General features: G+C 40.5%; 2 protein-coding genes across 4 annotated transcripts; one reads left to right on the top strand and one right to left on the bottom strand.

Moving 5' to 3' along the window:
* Window positions 1-23: 23 nt before the first annotated feature.
* Window positions 24-10324, top strand: mto1 (mitochondrial tRNA translation optimization 1). Of its 2 annotated transcripts, none has more exons than XM_058620548.1 (13): window positions 24-446; window positions 1737-1946; window positions 3014-3213; window positions 3922-4039; window positions 4664-4962; window positions 5406-5518; window positions 5755-5945; window positions 6325-6455; window positions 7342-7546; window positions 8342-8513; window positions 8612-8721; window positions 9275-9432; window positions 10059-10324. In XM_058620548.1, exons 2-13 carry the CDS (start codon window positions 1757-1759, stop codon window positions 10230-10232), a joined length of 2061 nt encoding a protein of 686 aa, XP_058476531.1. In that variant the 5' UTR covers window positions 24-446; window positions 1737-1756; the 3' UTR covers window positions 10233-10324. The 2 variants fall into 2 exon arrangements, with proteins under 2 accessions (XP_058476531.1, XP_058476532.1); XM_058620549.1 differs by having other exon boundaries at window positions 1734-1946.
* LOC131448259 (tectonic-3-like) lies at window positions 10274-17460 on the bottom strand. Of its 2 annotated transcripts, XM_058620556.1 has the most exons (14): window positions 16951-17460; window positions 15432-15546; window positions 15242-15339; window positions 14493-14605; window positions 14302-14410; window positions 13827-13939; window positions 13488-13526; window positions 13187-13261; window positions 12526-12645; window positions 12345-12443; window positions 11567-11670; window positions 11331-11478; window positions 10946-11080; window positions 10274-10590 (listed from the first exon to the last, which is right to left on the bottom strand). In XM_058620556.1, exons 1-14 carry the CDS (start codon window positions 17231-17233, stop codon window positions 10345-10347), a joined length of 1797 nt encoding a protein of 598 aa, XP_058476539.1. In that variant the 5' UTR covers window positions 17234-17460; the 3' UTR covers window positions 10274-10344. The 2 variants fall into 2 exon arrangements, with proteins under 2 accessions (XP_058476539.1, XP_058476540.1); XM_058620557.1 differs by lacking the exon at window positions 16951-17460 and having other exon boundaries at window positions 15428-15547.
* Window positions 17461-18821: the final 1361 nt, after the last annotated feature.

Genomic DNA, 18821 nt, shown 5'->3' with positions numbered 1-18821 from the left:
CGTGGTTACATTGTGTACATCGAAGCTGTGTGTGATTAAATATGTTTGATCTCTGATGTAAACAAGAATGGACGGTACCTATTGTACACGTGGCAGCCAGCACACAAAACATCAATATATGTGTGTGTGTGTGTGTGTGTTTTTTTTTTTTCCTCTTTTCAACAAAGAAATGACCTTCATGTTTGTTTGGCGCACCCTTTCATGTGTGTGCAATTGCAATTGCTTTCCTGTGAACACTTGTATTTGCTCGTTGATGAGAGGACATTTAAGGACAAGCCAATGACCCGACTGAGCACATTTGTGAGTGACTCTATACTCCAGTTATTACGGCTGGAAGCTGAACACAGCATGGCCGCCTCCATGAAGAGCGTTTGTGCTTCATGAGCTTGACACCAACAATCCAGGAATTCAACTAAAGTGCTCCCTCGTCAACACCTTCAGAGGCTGTATGTATCTTTAACAGTTACATTGTTGTGTTCGACGCTGTGATACATAGCATGGACTGTTGAATGCAGTGATTTTATAGATACATTGTAGCTCAACATTTAGCAGAAAGGGTCAGTAGATTAAAACTGTTCTCCCATTAACGTCTAAAAGTCTGGGTTGCTAGTTTCCTGTGGCTGTCTATTTGTGTCATCAGTAAATCATTAAAGTAATAATAATTTAACAATGTTGAATTAATAACGTACATATTGTTACCTAAATCATTATATGTATCACATGTGAATTGTGTAACTTAATTTTTGTTTTGTGTGGAAGAAGTTGTTGGAACATCCATTGTCTCATTAACTAAAATAAAGCATGATGGTTTTGTTAAGGGCTGCATAATAGTAGATTTTTGAATATTGCAGGGCTGAAAGGACGTTACATGTGTAAATAAGATACGGATAAGGACAAGAGTAGAGTGTTAAATGCCATCCTGCTTTGGGTTTGTTGTAGTGCTGTAACTGTTGATTATATTCTCTATTAATTCAGTTGTTTGGTCTATAAAATGTTGAAAAATTGTCGATCGGTGTTTCGCAAACTGCAAAATGATGATGTTCTCAAAAGTCTTGTTTTGTCCACAAATCAAGATGATTCAGTTTGATTGATTTCTTTGTTCTTCGGATTATATTCACATTTGAAAAATCAGAAAAAAAACTATTTTAACCATTTAAAAAAACAAAATATAATCAAAATAGTTGCCGATTAATTCAGTAACCGATTAGTTGTAGCCTTAGCTCGGTGCTAACATAGATCCAAACAGTGAGTAGTAATAAAAAATAAAAAAGCATTATACATTGTTGAAATACATGATTTAAAAATAAATGATTTACCCTCGTGTGGAGGGTAAAGTGGTAGAAGATGAGTGAGAGATCTACTTTTATGGTAGCTCATTGTTTGATTGCTCACTATGATGATCGCAGGTCAAGCAATGTTTATATAGTTTTACTGTGTTTATTGTGCCTGATGATGTTGTGGTGAGGAAACATTTTCAATATATTGTGCAGCCCTAGTTTGTTCATTTACATTTTGGAGGAAAAAACATTATTGTCTTTTTCATTGTAATCAAGACAACCAAATATAAGTTTGTTTTTAATAAAAATGAAATTGAATTAAAAAAAAGTCCAATAGAGTAGAACACCTTTATTTAAACTGTATGAGAGAATACAGCAGACGTATGAGTAAGACCTTGTTTTAGTGCAAAACAAAGTATTTAAAAGCTGTTTATTAATATCTGACCTTGACATCAGCAGGTGAGCAGTCGGCCTCTCACATGTTGACAAAGAAGCGCCCCCTCCCGTGGAGCGTCCTGTCCCTGCTCTCCAGACGGGCCGCTCACCTCGCCAGACAGCAGTATGATGTCATCGTGGTGGGTGGAGGTCACGCAGGGACCGAGGCGGCGGCGGCAGCGGCCAGAGTGGGAGCCGAGACTCTTCTGGTCACACAGAAAATACAAACCATTGGTGAGATAAAGGGGCAGAGTCATCTTATATATATATATATATATATATACATATATATACATATATATATATAGATGGCTCAGCATTGAATCCATATTTGTGAGGACCACATCTACATATAAGGGATAGATTGAAGGTATATTCAAGTTTTTTTTTAATTTTCACAGGAATGACAGCATGTGCAGACATGAACACCTGCAATATTAGTGGGGTGAGAGTAAAAGGATGCCTCAAGGTATAAGTACACATACAATCAGGCGTGCATTAGAGCGGGGCTGCAGCTAAATAATGAATTTATCTGTCAATTATTGTTGAGTACTTGTTTGGTCCAGAAAATGTTGTCCCCAAACCAAAATGATTACATTTGAATGATTTCTTTGTTATATGGAGCAAAGAAAACCAAACATATTCACGTTTTAAGGAGCTGAAAAATCTCAAATCATGTTTTAATTATTTAAAAAAAAAAAAAGTTGATGATTAATTTAGTAATGGATTAATAATCGAATAATTGTTGCAGCCTTATATGAGATAAAATTAAGATAAGCACAGAGGGAAACATTTTTTTTAGGTTTAAGCAACAATTACAGAAAATAATCTGTTTTGAATTATATTTAAAATGGTTATTTTTAGGGCTGCATCGATTAATCGTCTATAAACTATTTTGCTCAGAGTTGAATCGGTTTAGGTGTTTTTTTTTTCATTTTCCAGCGTCTTAAATGTGAATATATTCTGGTTACTTTGCTCCATATCACAAATAAATCATTCAAACTGAATCATTTCAGTTTGTGGACAAAAACAAGACATTTGAGAACATCATCAACGTCAGATATTTCATGAACTAAACAATTCATCGAGAAAATAATCGATGATGAATCATTAATGAATAATTGTCAGTAGTTTTTTCTCAGACTTCCTGCAGGTGCATTGAACAGCTAAATGCTTCCATGCTGCTATTGTTTTTTTCTTTCTAACTTTTGCAATGAAGGCAGAAGGAAATATTGAAAATGTAATAAGAATCCATTGTGGATAAGTGGACTGAGAGAGTGAGCGGCCCATGTTCCGTGCAGGTGCTCTGTCCTGTAACCCGTCTCTGGGTGGAGTCGGGAAGGGGCAGCTTGTGAAAGAGGTGGATGCTCTGGACGGACTTTGTGGTCGAGCAGGAGACTGGGCTGGGATCCACTTCACCATCCTGAATCGCAAAAAAGGCCCCGCAGTGTGGGGCCCGAGGGCCCAGCTGGACCGTCAACGCTACCGTGAATTCATTCAGGTATCAAATCTAGAGAAAATCAAAGAACTGTGTAGTTTTCTGTGTGAGTGAAATCTAATGGTAAGACTGTGGAGTGCAGCAAACAGAGGACTCCTCCTCTCACTCCTCCCTTTCCCAAATGCATCTGGGAACTACAGAGACCTTCATGTTACAAAAAGGATGATATTGTACTTGATTTGCATGGAAAGGCTGGTTTGTGCCACTTAACTCAACTCCTGCTCTGAAACCTTGAGATGAATTATTTCCATGCACTCATAGCTGCATGGGTTGCCAGGCCTCCAGTGCAATCTCCTACAAAAACAGAACATGTACACACAATACGTTTTATTATATGAAAATGAGCATATGACCTTTTATGTGCAAAAACATGGCACGTACAGTTGTTGTGACGGTGTCTTTACTTTCCTAAAACATTATTAAATAAATATATGCTGTATAGTGTGTTATCAATGATTATTTTACACTTTTACAAACATACGTAGCGAGCATATTCAATATCTGCTGATCAAGACACACCTGTTCAAACATTATTTCAGTTATTTCGTTTTTTTCTTTTGTTATTCTGTTAAGTTTCTTTGAGTGTCTGGAAAAGCACATAGAAATTTCATCTATTATTAATATTATTATTATTTTTATTATTTATTATTACCAGCTGTGTCTCCTGTGATAGACCTAAACGTGTGTGTCTGTGTGTTGTGTGTGTTTCAGTCTGAGCTGCTGTCCACTCCCAGGCTCACGGTGTTGGAAGGTTCAGTGGAGGAACTGCTGGTCACAGAGCCGAACCCAGAGGAGCCGGGACACCACAGAGTCACAGGGATACGTTTGGGTAGGAGGACTGTTAATGCTGAGGTTTACATGTTTACTGCTACTGCTGCTGTCACAAACAATCATTAAAGGGATAGTTCAGGGTTATATGAGGAATAACACCAGCACAGGACAGGCAGCCAAGCTAATAAAATCTGTGGCAGCTCAGTCTACGGTACCATAACAATGTGTTTGCTGCTTTATCTGACTGTTAGACAGCGTTTCTGTTGCTTTGTAAACCACTCACTCCTGCACCTAATTCCATAGAGAAAATCTGAAATGTTGCATCACAGGAGTTTTTAATCAAATGTGTTGTTTTGTGACTTTAGTGTTTGAAATCAGTAGACAAGCAGCTCCTGTGTCTCCACATGTTAAAAACAGCTATTGTCTCTATGAACTTTGGTGTGGGAAGTGAGCGTTTTACACAAGTGACACAAAGTTCAGTCTGTAGGTGAAATCAAGTCGTGACATATTGTTTAGATAAAGTTAAGTCGATTTTATTATTACGTTAAGTGGCCATTTATTAAGTGAGTGTCATTGGAAAGAAAAACCTGAACTATCCCTTTAACCTTATATACACTTCACACAGGTTTTGTCCTTCATGTTCATCAGTTTCTGGTCCTTTTCACTTGTTTCATCCTCTCAGCAAACAGAAGTCAGCCCATCACAGCCAGCTCAGTGGTTCTTACCACAGGCACTTTCTTATCTGGCGCCCTTTTCATGGGCCAGACCATGTCCCCCGGGGGTCGATTTGGAGATGCTCCATCTAGTGCTGGGCTGTCTCACACTCTGAGGGAGAGGCTAGGACTCAGGACAGGCAGACTGAGAACTGGCACTCCTCCCAGGATTGTGAAGGATTCAGTGGACCTCTGCCAGGCTCAACTTCATCTGCCTGACACACATCCAACTCCATTCAGCTTCCTTAATAAACATACACGCTGCAAGGTAAAGTCAATGTGAGGTGTAACATCTAGTTCCTCTGTAATCTGTGCATGTTTTTGTTCACCTATACTTCTGAAATAAAAGCCCAGGTACTTCTACTGAATGTCCACTTAAAGGGATAGTTCAGTTATATATACTGTATATATATATTCCCAGGCGAATATATATATATGTTCACTGCTTTATCTCACCATTAAACAACTTTTTCACTGCATCAAAGCTGAGATAAAGCAGATAAAGCAGTGAACATGTTCTTTAGTTATTATAGACTCAAGCTGACATCGAGCTGTCAAGGTAAGCCTTTTGTTAAATGAGTGAAATCTGTTTATTTTCTTGTGTATCAATGGAAGTGAGAATGAGCAGCACAATCACTGCTCGTGAGTCACTCTAAAAACTGTCCTTTTTAACTGAAGAGTGCTTTATTTTAAAAATGAAACTCCCTGAAGCCTGAAGAGCAGCTGCCTTGTCACCTGACCACTACAACGCCTGGAGTGGAAAGAGTCGTGAAGGAGAGTCTTCATCTCAACTGTCACATACAGCAAGACACCAAGGGACCCAGGTAATCCTGCACACACACACACACACACACACTGTGATCTAACCCTTCATTTAAGTTAAGTTGATATTCAGGTAAATGTCTCAATGCTTTACACTAAACTAAACCCAGATAAAGAGTCTATTCTTACATGTACATGAATGATAATGAAAGTGTTTTCCTGAACATCACAACCTTATGTGTGAAAGTCTGACACACCAACTCCCCCCTCCCTCTCTCCCTCTCTCCCTCTCTCTCAGATACTGCCCGTCCATCGAGTCACGCGTGCTTCGCTTCCCAGGCCGGAGTCACCAGGTGTGGCTGGAGCCCGAGGGGTTGACCTCTGACCTTCTGTACCCACAGGGCCTGTCCATGACCATGCCCCCCGACATGCAGCTGCGACTCATCAGAGAAATCCCAGCCTTGCGCCGAGCTGAGATCCACACTCCTGGTACAGTAACACGGTCCCGTATAAAGCTCTGAGATGACTCTTGTGCGACTCTCGTGTGCATTTGTGACTAAACAGTCTCTGTAGATACAACGTCTAGTGTCGTAGAGCTTTGTGTGTGAACACACGTGAACCGACTGAGTCTGGTTGGCCTGGACGCCATGATGTCATGTGACATTAGTCGGAGAATCTCAAAACCTCTCACACACACACACACACACCAGGCACCAGGCACAGGAGGATGGGTGTTAATATCAGGGCTGACTGGGGTCTTTACTGATGTAAACGTGTAGAGTATAATGGATTTACCTGCTTGTTCAAACAGTAGTTTATGGATCGACAGTTAAAATAAAAATGTGTTTTTGTTTGTTGGGATTTCCAGGTTATGGTGTACAGTATGATTTTGTGTGCCCCACTCAGCTGAGCCCTGCTCTGCAGGTGAAAAGCACTCAGGGTCTGTTTCTGGCTGGTCAGATCAATGGAACCACAGGCTATGAAGAGGCTGCTGCACAGGTAGCTGCTTTATTTATTTATTTATTTATTTATTTATTTGTTTGTTTGTATTTGGTGAAACTCACCAAAATCACCTTGTAAGTTCATTCATAGCCATTCTTCATGCATGAGCGTCCTGTAAAGTCACATTTCTGCAGCAGAAACCCAGTAGACAGCAGGTACTGAGATTTTCTTTGAATTGAATTGACCAGGGTTGCATCTAGAAGGGCATCTGGGGTAAAAATCACTGCCAAATCAAATCTGTGGATCATCAGCTGTGGCGCCCCCTAGAGAGGGAGAAGCCGAAAGAACAAAAACATTCCAACTATTCTCAAACGAGTTCAGACAATAATGATTAAGTCTATCAGGTCCATGTGACTCTACTGTTTCTCACTATAGCAGTGTTTAGATCTTGTGTTGCCCCTCAACATTCCCATGCTGCACACAGGAAGTGATTTATTTTGTCAAGACAAATGGAGGCAAGAAGTCTCTGTCTCTTTCCGCCGCTGGGACGTGAGATTACGTGGAGAACAATGAGAGTAACATCGCCTGGGAAATGCAAATTCCAAGATCTCTGTCTCACCAAAGAAAATGACAAAGACTGACTTTGACCAAGATCGTGAGGACAATCACTTGTCCAGATGCAGAGCGTGCTGCAAATCAATCAAGTAAAGTTGTTAAAAAGTTGTCCTCCCACCTTAAACTGAGTCGGCACATTCAGTCCTTGAATTTGTGGTATTTTCAATACTTTCCACTAAACTAAACCCAGATAAAGAGTCTATTCTTACACGTACATGAATGATAATGAAAGTGTTTTCCCTAAACGGCACAACCTACATCTATAAAATGTCTTATGTGTCTTTTTTATGTCTCACTCAACATGTCGTATACTAATCTATGAGTGCAGGGGTTGTGGGCGGGCGTGAACGCCGCCCGCTGGGCGCTCTCCTTACCTCCAGTGGCGTTGTCTCGGACAGAGAGTTACATTGGAGTTCTGATTGATGACCTGGTGTGTCGAGGAGTCACAGAGCCGTACCGCATGTTCACCAGCAGAGCGGAGTTCCGGACCTCTCTGAGGCCGGACAACGCTGACCTCCGCCTCACTCTGAAAGGTGCGTAAAGTATCCGGGACTTTGGTTATTGTTGAAGCAACGAGTCACAGTGCATCGTTTCAAACCTGTAGTGTGTAACTTTTAAAAATGACGTTCAAATCATTTTGAAATGAGTTTTCCCGAAAAACTGCGTTAGTGTATGAGCTCCACACAAGATAACGTGTCACCCGGTGACATTCCTGTACTGCACACAGGAAGACACAACATACAAATAATGTTCCATCATTTCTGTCGCAACAGTAACCCATTCAAATATCACAAGATAAATACACATCAAGGGAGGGCTGGGCGATATGGTACAAATCTTATTAACATATACTGTACTTTTTTACATCATTCAATATTTATCACGTTATAAAACAAATCAATATTTCTATATGGCTTATAAATGATGCCTGGATATTGTGAGTTTTTATAATAATATGTGAGATCTAGACGATATAAAGTTTGTGCTTCTCAAAGGAGACTGACAATACACTGTAAACACACTGTGAAATAAAATATAATCTACGATCTGAAAATACACTTATTACCTTTCAGATAAAACCTGCTTTATTTCTTTGGCCTTTTAATGAAGGATATTTAGAAACAATGACATTGACTATAAATACGGTCAAATTCTGCAATAACACAAATATGATGGTTATCAGTTTTTAAAACCAGGAAAAGTCATCCCAGATACTTTATCATGACACAAAACCTACGACCATACCTCGTCTCTTGTCATGATATAGATATAATATACATGTATTCACGGTATAGAGAGTTTATGGTGTTGCTGTTGTTGTGTGTCAGGGTCGGAGGAGGTTGGCTGTGTGTCGTCCCTGCGTTACCGCGAGGCAGTGAGAGTGAGGGACAGTCTGCAGGACGCTCTCGCGGCTCTTCACGCTCTCGCGCTGTCCACAAACAAGTGGAGAAACAAGCTGCCCGGCCTGCAGATGAGTGAGAACAAGAATACACTGGTGACGTGAGTGATGTACACAACACTGTGGAATCACAAAAAAGAAGGTTTCAAAAGTTTCTAATGTTAACCTGTGAGGTCGATGTGTGTGACTTACGTTTCAGTGCGGGCGAACTGCTCCAGTACAACCATGTTACTTTTGAAATGTTGGCGTCCGTCTTCCCAGAGAGCCTCTCTCCTTACACAGAATTCTCACAGAGACTCAAGATAGAAGGTAAACACTGACAAACCCAGTCTCGTCTAAATGAGTTGTAGGACTAAGGGAAGTGGGGTAATAACGGGTACTGACACAGCCCCTGCACCTAGAATCAGTGAAAATAATGACTACCCACAGGGACACAAGGAAAAAACAGATTTATTTACCCTAAAAACATTAAAGTTCATATATAAAGAATAAAATCCACACTTTGTTTTGCCGTTTGTGAACCGCTCACTCCCTTCCACCAAACTCCACTGAGAAAATCTGTGATTTTACATCAACTTTGGTGCTTGAAATTCTTTTTCACATGTCTGCAAGTCACACTAACTTAGACCAGCAGCTGCTGAATGCTTCACAAAGCAACACAAACTGGTCTAAACGTCTACTTAAGATATTGTACAGCTGGCATAGAATTGATTGGGTTAAAATGAGTATTTCCTGAGTGTTTCCATTAAAGTCAATGTCACAGGCTCAGTGATCCTACCGCATCGCCTCGAATCGTAAATATTGCCTTTTAAACTACTCTGACATCATGACTAAATAAATGTGTCTCCCCTCTGTCATGCAGCTGTGTACAAGCCGTACTGTGACATGCAGAAGAAAGAGATTGAGAGAATTCAGAGAGAGGAGAACATGTCTCTGCCACAGGACTTAGACTACTTCTCTCTCCCGGTGTCACTGTCTCAGGAGGTCCGGGAGATTCTGGACAGAGTTCGACCCAGCACTGTGAGTGTGACCGTCACTCATCACTCATCACTGACAACTGACACTCACTGTTAACGTACGTCTGAAAACCATGACATGATGACTCATGCTCATCCATGAATCCTGCCATTGTCATCCGAGAATGAGCCTGAAAAAACGGATCATTCAGTGTATTAAAGGTCGTCAGCTGACCTCGGGTCTTTTGATCACAAACTTTTGCTGAACTTTGACCTAAACAACTCACGCAGCCCCTGATCATAACACTTAGCTGGGCAGCAGGGGGCGCTGCGCCCTCTCACCAAATGGATGCTAGAATAGTTTTCCCGTATAAAATATGAAATCGATGTTTGTTATAAAATGCATGATGACGGTTAATTAGAATTCACGTAAACTCTGTTATCCCGTTGTTGTGTTCTTTGCTATTTAAAACGTGATATCTGACCTTAAAGGGAAATATAAGGAGAAACTTAGTGAGCCTTAGAATTCCCCCTTTTCAACATTAAAATGTTCAAAAACTCTGCACCAGGTGACCCCGCCTGCTTCAACACTCTGCTACCATGCCATCAATGTTGCCCTAATACTCTACTAAGACCTAAAATGATTCATATACTTAGTTTCCACCTCTTTTGTTCTTCTTTCTCCTGCAGCTGGGTTCTGCTACACGTTTACAAGGCATTACTCCTGCTGCAGTGGTCAACCTGCTGCGCTACGTTCACGGGACTAACGCGGGGCTTAAGGGGAGAACGCACACAAACCAACCAGAGCAAAAAGAGGAGAGAGACGAGGAGCGGTGTGCAACGAAAGCCTCTTTACCTCAGTGATGAAGTATCTAATGTACAAAGAGAATACAGTCTACAGAGTATACAAGTATTTGACTTTTTAATATGGTAAAAAAATAAAAGCCAAATGTGTCCATGTGCCTCGAGTGTCCTGCTACCTTGTGGAGAATTGTAATCCTGTTAGTGACAGGAGTGTGAACAGCATTAAGCTCCATGTGACCTCAGCGTCACAGGCTTTGTTAATAACAATGTGCCGGTCCAGCTCAGCCGCGCCTCGGGTGAAGAAACCAAACGGAAACTTCCAGTCAGGTTGAGGCGAGCCTCTGGGGGATTCTGGGTAAACTGTGGTGTCTGCAAACATCACCTCGGTGGTTAGAGCGAGGCGGGACGACAGGGGACACTGAAGAAGAGAGGAGGGTGTTTAATACAAGACATGTGGAACAGTGTGAACGGTTAGACGTGTGGAACAGTGTGAACGGTTAGACATGTGGAACAGTGTGAACGGTTAGACGTGTGGAACAGTGTGAACGGTTAGACGTGTGGAACGGTGTGAACGGTTAGACGTGTGGAACGGTGTGAACGGTTAGACGTGTGGAACGGTGTGAACGGTTAGACGTGTGGAACGGTGTGAACGGTTAGACGTGTGGAACGGTGTGAACGGTTAGACGTGTGGAACAGTGTGAACGGTTAGACGTGTGGAACAGTTTGAACGGTTAGTGTGAACGGTTAGACATGTGGAACAGTTTGATGTTTACCTTGAAGTTTTGACACTTGAAAATGTATTTGGCCCCGAGGACGTAGTTCTGTGGAAGGTCTACGAGACCCTGGCGAGCCCATAGCACTTGGATAGAGAGAGAGCTGGGGAGGAGGCAGCCAGTGTCACATGACTCCTGATGTAAAAAGACAAGAGTTAACACTTGTATATATAGGGTCAAGTAAAAATATCCTCAAAGTGACCGTGTGTGACGTTATTTCACTCATTCACCATTCACCTCACCAGCAGAGAGGACCACTCATTTCTGAAGTTCATAATTGTATTAATGACGCGTTCCATTTACATGGGAAGACTGAACTAAGAGAGTTATTTTTAAGTATAATGACTGAGCTCTGAAAGCCCAGAGCTCTCTGCTTCAGCTGTACCTGTGGGCTGACCCGACAGTCCTGAGTGATGACTCTTGTCCAGTTGGGCTGGGAGCCGGAGTTCATGGCGAGCTCATTGGGAGCAGCAAGTCCCTGCAAGATCCCGTAGATCTGGGAGCGCAGCTCTGAACAGCTGCTCGACGGGGAACTGGACAACAGCACACACAGACGCTGAGATGAAACCTTCCTTAGTTTAATAAAGAGACGATGGTGGTGGAGTGAGTCTGTGGATTCACCTGAATGTGCAGCCGCTGATGGTGTTGTGTGTGAAGAGGATCGGTGCTCGTGTGCTGGAGTCAGAGGAACATTCCCCTCCCTGAGACATCATGGCCGTGGTCACCTGACCATCTGTTAAGGAATCTTTCACCTTTCACCGTTGGTGTTATTATTCTGTCTCTAGTTGGTCTTTGTGAACAGAGACGATATAACATGATTTCCACGCGGCATCAGGAGACTCAGTCAGGCAAAACTATCAGCGCTGGACAAGGAAGCTTTTGTGTGTGCGTAGCAGCAGAGCAGTGGTGGACGGGGAAAAGAAGAATCCTGACAAAGTGCTGAATGACCAGCCATCCCACTTGACTAGCACAACGTTATTGCGTTATACGGTTGCCTCCATCTGTCTTGACATAATCACTTCCTGTATGCAGCATGGGAATGTTGAATGGAGTGAGAGAAGGTGCTGCTATTGGCTGTTTTACTCCTAACACTTCTCCAGCATCGACTACTGCCTATGCTGCAGAGAAACCTTAAAGAAGGAACGAGTCTCGGACGTGCCAGACAATAAATACCCTTAAACCTGTAATATCAGCAGGTTTCTGTTGAATATGAAGTGAGTGTGTCTGTTCATGTTCATCTGAAGAGAGGAGCTCAGAACAAACAAACAAACCACAGTATCACAATGTTAGTGTTTTTTTTATAATCTGTGGTTGAAACTCAACAATGAACTGTTCTTCTAACAATCCTGCCTATGGCTGCTTTAACTACTTATGATGTCAAATTGAATGGTGAGGATACAGTTGTCACGTTTCGATCAAAGCGACCAATGACAGGAGATCCCACTCTGAGTCCATCCGTGGGGGCCAGACCTCGTGGAGTGGACCTGGGAGTGAACAGCTGGAAGAGAAATAAGGTAATAATCGTCAATATGTGCCTAAATCACTACTTCATGTGGTGTCTCGGGTCTTTAATGGGTTACCTTGTACTGCACAGAGTGTGTCTGCTGCACTAACTGATTTGTGTCCACATCGGCTAAGACCATGTTGACAGTCGCAGTCGTGAGCTCCCCTCTGACTGTGTATCCTATGATTAACTCCACCTGGAGGAGATATTTCATTATTAAACTTAGAAGTGTTGTTGTATGAGGTACTGACGCTGACACAACAGTCGCACCACCTTGAGACACGGAGATATGGAAGCTCACACTCACTGAAAACACAAGGAAACACTGATTTTAGCCACTTAACAAAAGTGGTTCGCAGCCTTTTTCTAAATGGTAAGTGAAGTTTATTTACTCACTCCCCTGCACCCATGTCCATAGAGAAAATCTGAGATTTTACGTCACACCACACAGGAGACACAAACTTACCAAACAGGGCAGCAGTAGAGCAGCAGCTCAAATGCTAAGATAACCATATTATTAAGATATCATTGGAGTAAGACAATGATTTTATTATGTGAAGCTTTTGTTCAGTGGCTAACGTCAGGTTTTCCTTGTGTCCATGTGCCTCTCGGTCTCATGCACACACACACACACACACAGGCACGTGCAGGCAGTGCTGACTATACAATCGCACTGTAAGAGCCTGAACGACCCGTATAAATAACATGTGATTTAAGTCCACTGTGCAAATACTCACATGTTTCACCACGTTGACACAGGAGTCGTTTTGTTGGGCTGGTGCAGACCACGTAGACCGAGGTGTAACTGAGATCTGAAACCAGAGTTAACACAGCATTGTACTCTCTGAGATTAAAAAAACAACATACTGTAGCCCCCATTCAGAACTGGTACTAACATCTCTCTCCTGAGTGAGTTCACATGTGAACACATCCACATGCACTGAAATCAGCAATAGTCAACATAATGCCTGTTCAGTGAGTGACACAAAGGCTTGTGTCATATATGATTTTGAGTTGTCTGTAGAATCCATAACTTACCAGAAGGTCTGATATCTGGGTTGTCTCATCTACTGGAATCTGTAAAGAAGCACAAATGATCTACACCAGTGATTCCAAAGCTTTCTGGTTGGCTGTCAGGAAGCTGTCAGTATAACTTTAAAAACTCATGATAACTAATCAAGCAAAGCAACAGGGTTTACATGATGAGCATTATCCATCCTAAAAATGTTCAAAGATTCTACAAAAAAAACCTAAAAAAAAACACTTTTTCTTCGGAGGAACACTTGTATGTGTTTGTAAATCAGGATTATAGATGCTAAAATATGGGGTTGTGAAGTTTGGGAATGACTGATAAGGATTAAGGCAGTTTTTGCTGACCTTGAGCAGATTTAAGTCAGAGAAGTAGGAGTGTGCGTTGAGAGTTGGGTCCGTGGTACAAGACTGAGGCGTCACCATCCGGCTGCAGGACAGAGACACGGACCGTAAGAACTCTACAAGCAGAGGAAAACAGGTGCTTATTAGATACAGTGGACACTATCTTTTAGGGCTGCAACTAAGGATTATTTTCCTAATCTGTCAATTATTTTCTCGATTCATTGTCTATAATCACGATGACAATTTGCACATCTTTACAAACAACAATCACAATATCATCTTAGGCAATACATCTTCTCCTTTTTCACCTCTATGTGTTACTCCATCATTTTGACGATGCAGAATAATTGTGGATCCAGTGGCTGGATCATTTTCAATGTACTGTGTCGACAATGCACAAAACCTTAACCTTCACCTGGATAACAAGTCTGGACTCACAAAGATGTAAGAAATGTGTGTGTGTTGGTTGTGAACGTACTTGCAGGGTTGCGACTGACGCACAATCCAGCGACGGGCCCTGGAGACGGCTGACGGAGGAGACTGTGCACAGATGAGCTGGCCATGAACGTCTGGATGACATCGTCAACCTACAATAAAGACAGAGACCATCCATGAAGTCCCAGAGTCAGGTCTCCCGTCCAATCACACACCACAGTGATATTCAGTTACCCTGTAGAAAGGTCTGCTGTGACTGCTGCTTATTGGTGCTGGTGGTGAGAAGTGGTATGAATCCCCTAAAGCTGGAGATGGAGGGAAACCCTGAAAAGACTGGGCTGCTTTATCTGTTGAGACAGGTTTTTAAAAAATGTGATATTTGTACACATCACAGTACACAGAAATATACGTAATAAACATGATGGACATCCATCCAGGAAATTGGACACTCTAAATTGACCATAGGCGTGAATGGTTGTTTGTCTCTGTGTGTCTCTGCTGATAGATCTATCCAGGACTTTGAATTTTAGTCCATCTGTAAATTATCTGTAGATAATCATTTTTTGAATGATTTTCAGAACATTCAAAGACACTCTATAAAACCTGTTAAGTTTGCTTCTGTACACACTCAAACACTTAATGTTCATTGATGCAGATTTGTGAGACAAGTCTTATCTGCAGTTCCTGGACAGATGTTAAATAAAATAATAATAAATAAAAGGAGAATAAAAAACATATAGCCTTTCCAAAATATTCAAGTTAATTAAAAGACAATAATTCAAAACTACAGTAAAAGACAATAACAGTAAAACAAACATGTAGGTAAAAATATGTCCAGTGCTTTAATATTAGCTGGTTAACATATATTAACATATTCTTTGAGCATTTAAAAGTGTCATCATATTTTCCAAATTTCACCATTCATATTTATTTATTTATTTATATTTAAGGTTTTTGGGTTGTTTTAATTAGAACATTCTTACCCTCAGATTGGACACAAAACATGGAGTCAGTCACTGTGACAAGCGATGAGTCCACGTTAGCCCTGAACATCAGCCATTTCTCGATGCAAACTCCTGATCTGAACAAAGCACGCACAAAAAAAAGAAAAGTTTTCACACTGTTAACTGTCAAATATGATGCCATCACTTTAGAGCAGCTCAGCAGACCTACACGGCTTTCTGTGGACATCCAGTGAAGACAGCACTCAAGTTAGCGACGCCGCAGTCTACTGTGTCACAGCAGCAGCCAATGTCACAGGTGTCAGGCGTTAAATCACAGAGACACCCTGGAAAACAACAACCACAACAAAAAAGACAGGTGTTGGTTGGATTTAGAGAATCACAGTAAAATGCTAAGCTCACTGCTTGAGCACATTTAAATTCTGAGAAATGTTCAAGGGGCCATGGAGCTGCTCTGAAACTTGAATCCATCCAATATCTGGCCCACGACAACACAAATGGACCCTGAAGTCTGCTTACACTCACATCATCTCTTGTATTGCCTGGATTAACGACGGGTGTGTGACACCTGCATTACGGTCACTGGCTCTCAGGCGCTGGACTTTGTTGTTGATGTAGAAATGTAACTTTGAGAATTTGAAAAAACTAAAACTAAAGTGACGTTAATGACACCCCCCAAGAAGTCTAATGTGGGTGTGCTTGCTAAAAATATTCCAAACTTAATTTTGATGCTCAACTGGTGCTTTGCACAAAGACTTTTCACCAAAGTTAGTAAATTCCTCTCTTAACAAATTAAGAAAAGGTCATTTATGCTTCTATCTGCTCTGGAATTGAATACTGCAATACACTTTATTCTGGAATCAAGAAACAACACTTGCAAAGATTCAAGTTAGGGCTAGGCAATATAAGAAGAAAATCTTATCAGGATATACTTTTTTTATATCATTCGATATTGAGATATATATATATATATATATATATATATATATATATATATATATATATATTTCATTATATAAATCAATATTGCTGTAAGGTTGGGTGATATGGAATATTTTAGTCTATATCCTGATATATGAGATACATGTGGACATGAAGCTGCACACAAGTTGTTTCTCTGGACTTGTAAAAAGTTTTCTTTGAGATGTTTTTGCTTGAAAGTGACAATACACTGTAAACACACACTAAAATAATATATATAATCTACTGTTTATGATCCGTATTACATGATCTTAAAATACACTTACTACCTTTCATTTCCAATAATGCCTGCTTTATTTGTTTGTTTTTTAATGTTTAATGAAGGTTATTTACGTGTGTTAGAAACAATGACACTGACTGTAAATATGGTCAAATTCTGCTATAACACAAATATGATGATTATTGAAGTCATCACAGATACTTTAACATGATATGACTATTCCAAAATCTAAGACCACATCTTGATGTCACAATCACATAATAACAATATATTGTATTCTGATATTTTCAGTTGTAGATTGTGTGATAATATACTGGTTGGTCCCCTGTTGTCCCCTGGTGCTCCTTAGGGTTTAATAGGATGTCCCAGTCCACATGTTCATTTGTATGTCGGCATGTTTTCTAACATATTTCTACGAGTTAACTACTTGTTTTTAAAGTTGTAAATAGTCTGGCTTCTGTCTTAATCTGTGACACTTCACTGTAGTGAAATACAGGTTTATGCTGTGGTCACACAGACAGTGAGTTACCCTGAGGAGGCAGCACAGGCGGCTGCACGGTGGAGGCAGAGGTGGCAGGGGATTCAGTGGGAACCTCTTCAGTCACTGCCTCTACAGACGGACCGTTTTCAGTGGGAGCAACGGTAGCTTCTCCTTCAACGGCAACGGTAGCTTCTTCTACAACGTTAGCTTCTCCTTCAGTTGTTGGGCTAACAGTGGAATTAGACGATAACGCTGACACTGCGCCAAGCAAACACACACAGAAGGCGATACATCCTAAAAACAACCGACACCACTGACGGGAGGTTATCATCTTCTTACAGGAACATGATAGTGAACCTAACTCCACTTAGCGGATAAGCTAGAGTGCTAAGGTTAGCCTTTGTTAGCTAGGATACTTCCCTTCGCGTCACGCGCAACCTGTGTAAATGTACTAGTATATAAAATGAACTAAAGCGACGTTTAACACGAACATACGACTCGAAATGTAACTGGCCATGTCGAACAGTGGACCGCTAGACAACAAGCTCGTTGTTACCAAGGAAGCTGTCACGGACACTTCCGTTTCTAGGACGATACCGTAAAGAACATAAAAGAGAGGGCAGCCATCTTGATTTCACGTTCGTCAAACTAGAGCAGGATAAACACACATGAGCAGAGCTAACATGGACGAGGTCAGCTGATATATGACTGACATATTATTTATTTATAATGGAAAGTTTAACATTTAACACTGCAGTAAAGTTGTCGAAGAGCTAAATAAAATTCAATGTTGTCATTTATTTTCAATTATTATTTGATAATGGACATACTTTTTACAATTCTTAAATGATTTCACATGTTTGAGTTTAATTTATATAAATTGCATATTTATATTTCGAGATAACGCAAGCATTGTTTGTCTATTGTCCCATTTAATTTCATGTGGCTCGAGACATATTAATTATAAGTTTTTAATATTTTCATTCTGCATCATAAATTGCATTATATTGTAAACTATAAATTGTTTCATATCAAAACAAACTCTTATTTTGATATGATGCGAAATGTGTAAACTATAAATCGTTCCATATCAAAACAAACACTTTTTTTTAATTATGTGAAACGTGTAAACTTTAAATTGTTCCATATCAAAACAAACATTTTTATTTTGAAATTATGTGAAATGTGATCATAAACATTATTATCTAGATATCTTTCTCTAATACTTAGAGAACCTAATACTTAGAGACCGGCCCTCTACTGACCAAACGAGACCCTCAGTGGCCCCTTGGTCATTACATTTTGAGACCCTGGTCTAAACAAATATTACAGTCAAATGTATCTATGTTTTATCAGCTGTGTTTTATCAGTATGTTTTATCAACACCAAGTCTGTTGTTTTATTGCTTTAAAGGTCCAGTGTGTAAGATTTGGGTGGAATTATTTCCATTAAGCAGAAATAGAATATTAAATAATTATACAGAATCTTTGTTTAGTTTTATTTTGATGGTACAATCACTTGAATGTATGAGTTGTTGTTTTCATCACCGCAGAATGAGCCCTTTAATCCTTTATGTAAGTCCTGATGTAAATAACATTACGACTAGGTCTTCTCTATGAAGGCTGCCATGTTGGACCATGTTTTATTGGACAAACTTAACGTCATTTGAGTTTTAATGACAACAACAGGCTAACATAGGTTTTCCTATATGCTATATCTTATATAGGCCAGTCATAGGATCTTTATGACAACTTTATACTTTATACTTTCACGCAGTTACTTGTAACTCAAACCAATCAGACAAAGCTGCTGAACGATGTTTGTTTAGAATTGTGCCAGATAAAGCTAACATTGATTGATAACTGGATTCTGCGTATGCCTGGACTTTCTGGCTCTTTCCTGAGCATTTCTCTACTACT

This window comes from Solea solea, chromosome 21 (assembly GCF_958295425.1).
Source record: "Solea solea chromosome 21, fSolSol10.1, whole genome shotgun sequence".
Taxonomy (NCBI): Eukaryota; Metazoa; Chordata; class Actinopteri; order Pleuronectiformes; family Soleidae; genus Solea; species Solea solea.
The sequence above is the reverse complement of the archived record's forward strand: the minus strand, read 5'-3'. Positions and strand labels throughout refer to the sequence as shown.